At 40.2% G+C, this 6,301-nt stretch overlaps 1 protein-coding gene across 2 annotated transcripts; it reads left to right on the forward strand.

The window, feature by feature from the left end:
• Positions 1–276: 276 nt before the first annotated feature.
• Positions 277–1,922, forward strand: LOC144092696 (large ribosomal subunit protein eL19-like). 2 transcript variants are annotated; one of them, XM_077625730.1, is made up of 6 exons: positions 277–426; positions 952–1,058; positions 1,142–1,264; positions 1,350–1,470; positions 1,539–1,649; positions 1,742–1,922. In XM_077625730.1, exons 1-6 carry the CDS (start codon positions 422–424, stop codon positions 1,863–1,865), a joined length of 591 nt encoding a protein of 196 aa, XP_077481856.1. In that variant the 5' UTR covers positions 277–421; the 3' UTR covers positions 1,866–1,922. The 2 variants fall into 2 exon arrangements, with proteins under 2 accessions (XP_077481856.1, XP_077481857.1); XM_077625731.1 differs by lacking the exon at positions 277–426 and adding an exon at positions 465–705.
• The last annotated feature ends 4,379 nt before the right edge of the window (positions 1,923–6,301 follow it).

The following is a 6,301-nucleotide window of genomic DNA, read 5'->3' on the forward strand; positions in this document are numbered from 1 at the left end:
CTTATTAATATTCATTACGGGTTCATTCATGCGGCGTTTCTTCTTTGGGTGTTTTTAAGATGCCAGTGGCTATATAATCACGAACGCTACCATCAGGTTAAAAAATGAACTGCACACCCTGGCTGAGGTTGCCATCAGCTGTTATTTTCCACCCTCTATGGGTGAAAAATAGAATTGCAGTTACTGGACCGGACCACTATTGCATCCCATAGGGGTTTTCTAGAAAATGGTTTAGCTGTATATCATTTACATCGTTGGAAAGGCGCACAATAGTTTTTTTGAGTGATTAACATATTTTAAAATGTTACAATAAAATTATGGGTTTATTTTGCCATCTATATCAGCTGTAGTGCCCACGTCACCCCACAATGGTTTCGACCAGATCGACCAGTTTCCTTCTTTCGTCAAGCTAGCTGCAAGCATGAGGTCAGTTCGCCGTTTGACGGCCAAAAGTGTATTAATTTAAAAGGTTAGATGTTGCCATGACAATCGATTGGCGTCTTTAAAACTAGAATAAAGCCACTGCTTTAATGGTGGTGTCAATCAAACCTTGATTCGTTTTCATAGGCACATAGCCTCATAATAATGTCACAACAAAGCTAAAGGCCACATGTAATGACTAATGTAATCACGGGAGGTTTAGTCACCATTATTTAAACTAGATTTGTTATTTCATGCATGAACGAGCGTAAATTCCCTTGAAAAGTAAGTCATGTTAGTGCAGACACTCGTTTGATCAATCCATATGAAACATGATGCAAGCACATACCTTTTTGGGAGTAACTAACAAGTTTAATGCTATTTGGAATTGTAAAGATACATTTAGACGCAATCTGATGCAGTAGGGGCTGTAAACTTGTTTGGGCACTGCCATTGCGATTTAGATCTTGGACATTTTTGCCTATCAGGTTCATAACTTCATATTTCTCTTCACCAAACTCGTTTCTTTAGTATGCTTAGGCTCCAGAAGCGCTTGGCATCCAGCGTCTTGGGCTGTGGCAAAAAGAAGGTTTGGCTGGACCCCAACGAAACCAATGAGATCGCCAACGCCAACTCTCGTGAGTTGTTTGGACCACCGCCTACGTCCCCCCCACCATTCTATTTAAATCCCGATCACTGAACCTGTACAATTTTTCAACAGGCCAGCAGATCCGCAAGCTGGTGAAGGATGGCCTCATCATCAGAAAGCCTGTGACGGTCCACTCCCGTGCCCGTTGCCGCAAGAATACATTAGCACGGCGCAAGGGACGTCACATGGGCTATGGTGGGCCTCCACTTTCATTTCCTGACACTCAGTCACACACCAGTCCTTGACTATAACTATAAACTCTGTATCCCTGCACTTTTAGGTAAGAGGAAGGGTACTGCCAACGCCCGTATGCCCGAGAAACTGATTTGGATGCGGCGCATGAGGATTCTGCGCCGTCTCCTCCGCCGCTACAGGGAGTCCAAGAAGATTGACAGGCACATGTAAGTGGGAAGTGAGCCCTTTTCTAAAACGGAGGATTTTAAATGAAATATTATCTCGCTTTTTACAGGTACCATAGTCTGTACCTGAAGGCTAAGGGTAATGTGTTCAAAAACAAACGCATCTTGATGGAGCACATCCACAAACTAAAGGCAGACAAAGCTCGCAAGAAGCTCCTGTCGTAAGTATTTAGTTCTCTTATTGATTGGGTTCATATTTGGGGGCTGAATGGCGCTACATTCAACGGTATTGATACTTGTGCCTTTTACGCAGCGACCAAGCCGAAGCCCGTCGCACAAAGACAAAGGAGGCGCGCAAGCGCAGAGAAGAACGTATCCTGGCCAAAAAGGAAGAGTTCATCAAGAGCTTGGCCAAAGAGGATGAAGCTAAAAAATAGCAATGATGATGTTATACTTAGCTTTTTTGTTATAAATAAATTGGCTTCAGTTAACCACGTCTTGGTATGGTTCGTTTTTTTCCTTGAAAACATTGGAATGAAAATAGCAGTGACCTACAATTAAGAATCTACATAAGAGGATCACAAAATATACTCTTAATTATAATGGCACATACTGATATGATATAAAACTACGTTAGTAATGAGCTTGTTTACAAAATTTTACGTTTTTTTCTTTTTATACAGTTCCTACTAAACATAGTGTGAGTCTCCTAAAGGTGGCAGCAGTGATCAATATTTCCACATTGGGACATGCCACATTTAATGATGTCTGGGTGAATACTCAATTTTAGACCAAGGGTGCCCATTACGTAAATTGTGATCTACCGGTAGATCGCCAAGGATCTATTGGTAGGTCACTCGGGTACTATTGGTAGATTGCACAACGAACATTATGATCCCTCCTGTCTGTCAATTTCCTTAGCTAGCCTCTCTTTAACGAGAATCGCTGAAGCTCCCATACATGTTGATAGTATCTAAAGGGAGGTCTATCATTACATAACTGCTGAGCTTTGCCTGTGGCCTGTAAAAAAGGTAGATCGTGGGAGGTTAACTCTGTGAAAAGTAGATCTTGGAGCAAAAGAGTGTGAGTACCCCTGCTTTAGATAAATTTGTACCATGGTCACGGTAATAACCTAAATTACCGATTCCTCTAAAATGAATGGAAATGCCAATTTGTTTCAGCTACCAAAAAAATCAGTCTTTTGTATGTGTTTCCTAACCGAAAAGTCCAACTTGTTTATATTATTTTTGAGGAAAAAAATAGAATGTGATAAAAGTTCAATTCATTTAAACTGAAAGGACTGACAGTGAATGATGTTTTGGTGGCATTAAAAAAGACAAATGTCCAATCCAATTGAATTGGAAAATCTGGCAGTGAATGATTGCACATCATTGGAAATGAATGTTCCTGATGTGAGTTTATTCATCACTTATTGACTGCCATGGATGGCCGTAGACCAGCCAATTAATTAAAGCCATAGCAGTGAATGAGTTAAACCACGCCTGCCCACTTAATTCCATGATCCATATTTTATAATGTCCACAGGAATAGGCCACACTGCAGTCAATGTTTATAGAGGTAGAGTAAATGAGAGGCTTGTGGATGAGTGGAGGCCATTTTGCGGCTCGCCTCATCTCGTTTGTTCATTTCGGGGCGGTGCTACTGGGAGTGTGAGCATTAACGGAATTAGACGAGGTGAAGGAAGATGAGCTGCTCTTCATTTTTTACACTATCTTCAAAGCGCAACTAGTCCAATTTTCCACATGTAACAATAGTAATAGCAACTCAACATTACTTTGACCCGCTTTGCTGCCTCGGGTGTCTGTTTTTATTTAACATATGGCTTATAAATAATATTTATATCTGTAAAATGATGTCCTTGGAGGCGGAGCTTCAAGGCTCAGACAACAACAACAAAAAAACAGCTGGAGGCAGCAAACAAAAACGCTTCATTAAATAATAAATGAGTCAGCAAATACTAAATGCATTAAAATTCTAAACTGTTAAGCTACGGCGTGATTTATTTTCTCGCTTTTGCAACTAAGCGGGAGAGGTTTAATTAACAGTGGGGTGACAAATGTGATATGGATTTACATTTGGTTGTTTTTTTCTTTTTTTTAAGGTTGTTTAGTGGATGCATGCTTGGCTGAGTGTGTGGACATTAATGCACAAGATCAAGAATTTACATTTCAAGTGCAAATGCTGGGAATTGAGTGGCACTCACAAGGCTATGAGATGAAAATATAGAGCAGTCATTTGAAATTTATGCTCCATGATCAATCATCAAAGGTTCTGCTCACATCCCACAATGTGTCAAAGTAACTAGTAATTCACTGCCAGTTCATTTCTATGTATAATATTCAGAGATTGAGTTGTGGTAGTTAGTAAAAAAGATGATCTTTTCCCATTGTCTCCAATTTCAGGCGCTGCAAACTCAAACGTCAGCGTGTAGATATCATTCAATATATATTTCAAAATACAAGCCGAGAAAAGAGCTTAGGGAAAGGAGCTGAAAAATTCATACCGCTGTATCGGCAAATGTGCTGTGACGTGAGTCAAGGAGAGCACGACAAAAAAGGCTTGATTTTAAATGCCTTTCTTTGCGACTTAATGGATTTTCAAATGCGCTTTTAAGATTTTCACAGGCATTTTCTGCTTTGAAAGCAACTACGGTTAACTAGGGGTGAACATTAGGGCCCAATTGGCACGTTGTTTGACTGTAAGAGTCCTTTAATTTTTGGACCTTGCGGCTTATAATTGAATGTTGCCATTTTATATTTATACAGGCTAATCAGCATCATATATTTTGGTCTAACTATAACAATTATAGTCAAGTGCGTCTTATAATTGAATTTTGCCATATTATATTTATACAGGCTAATCAGCATCATATATTTTAGTGTAACCATAACAATTATAGTCAAGTGCAAAAAAAAACAACATAAATATTTGAGCACATCTATGTGTAAAATATTTAACCAACCATGACCAATAATCAACCAGAAAATAGGGCTGGCAAAAAAAAAATTATGATAGTTGATTAAATAACTGATTTTTGTAACAAGTTGGCTAATTGTTTTATATTTAAATCATGTTTTTACATCTGCCAGCTGGTGAAAGCTGTGCATTTTATGTACTAATAAAGAATAGAGAGATTTGAAGAATTTTTAGGTGAGCAATGTCTCAACGATAAGAAAAGTTGTCGATTAATAGGGTAATTAGTTAGTTGTCAATTAATCGTGGCAGCCCTAATGGAAAGTGACACTAAAACCACATTCTTTTTTCCCCCTTTTTTGTTATTCTGTTTGTTGAAACACTAAAAGGTGCATCAGCAGTGTGAATAATCACTCTTAAAACAGATTTAATTGTCACTTTGTCATTGAGTCAATGTGTAACCAGAAGCACTACTACTATGTGAAAATTGTGTTTACCGAGCCATTAGGGAGATACAACAAAGTTTTTTTTCCTCTTTGACTAATGCATAAGGAGCCGTGTTGAGCGGAGATAAATCATTGCAGCGCTCCCCGGGGTCATTATAAGGAACATTAAAGATAAAAGAAGCAAGCGTCTCGCCAACAGCGGCGTCCTCATTAACCTCCCAGCTTCCGAGTGCAAATACTTTGGGTATATTTACTCAAGTATTTATTTCTCTGATTTTTCGGTTGGAGGTGTGTTCACTATTTTCAAAACTGCTGATTGGTCACATTTCATTTCAGGTCAGGTCACTTGACATCAAAACGACAAGATGGAGGAAAAACAGGTGTTGGGGTGGGCGGGCTGAGGGTTGAGTTGTGACGACGTGCCACACGGGTTTAATCCAGTTAGTAAAAATACAAACAAAAAACCATCTGTGATAAGTGCTGACTCACCCACAGCGGTATTCACCCCCCTTTAAGACTGCATGTTGTGCCACTCAATAAGATCTTGTCTGCCACTCATGGCAATAGCCGTCCAATTCATATGAACTAGGAGGGTTGGCAGCGAGTTAATAGCACTGTAACGTGATCATTAACTGCCAGCAAAGGTCAAATATTATGCAGAGAGTATCACTGCATTTGGAAATCTTTCCCCCCCTGTCTCAACCCGAACGTGTAATCAAGTGCTATTTTCAGCCCGCAATTTCCTTTGGCACTTTGCAGCGTGGACGTTTTGTTTCCCCCAAGCTGTCAACATCGCGTGAAAAAGAGGTGCAGCGATTCAAGTGTGAACGCAGCATAGGGGACGTTGGTGCGACGTTCCTAGTTCACCTTAACGGGGCTTAAAAAGGAGTGGAGTTGATTTTAAACCCTGTTTGTACTTTTTGGCTTTTAATCCAGTTCTTTTAATCCATTTATTAAAAGAAATCTAATTATATCTAAAATGGTCCGGCCCACGTGAAATCAAGTTGACGTTAAAGTGGCCCGCCCGCGGACCAACCCGAGTCTGACACCCCTGACATATACTTAACGTATATCATTTAGACAAAAATAAAATTTCAAAGAGCAATAAAAGGTCAGCTTACCTCAATTTTGTCTATCACCCACCTTTCAGTTCGTAGGCTGCTAGTTTAACTTTTGGCTCCAACATTCATGTATGGATCTTCACATGCACTTGTCATGATGATGAATGTCTATTCCATCACGGCAAGCCTGATGTCCTGCCGCTCTCGTCTTTCCAACACATTTTTCATCCAGTCTGATAACAGAATTGGGTCATCATTTGAGAAATTGCGCCACAGAAGAAACGCACACACTCTGCGCCAGACTCGTCAGCGGCCTGCCAGCAGCTTTTCCGCTGCCAATGACTTTTATTGGGACTAAATGGTATTACTTACGCTCATTACGAGCGGGACAGTTTTCCCGGGAAGGCCGCGCGGTGAACGTGGTGGTTCATC

Source organism: Stigmatopora argus, chromosome 18, assembly GCF_051989625.1.
Source record: "Stigmatopora argus isolate UIUO_Sarg chromosome 18, RoL_Sarg_1.0, whole genome shotgun sequence".
Lineage (NCBI taxonomy): Eukaryota > Metazoa > Chordata > Actinopteri > Syngnathiformes > Syngnathidae > Stigmatopora > Stigmatopora argus.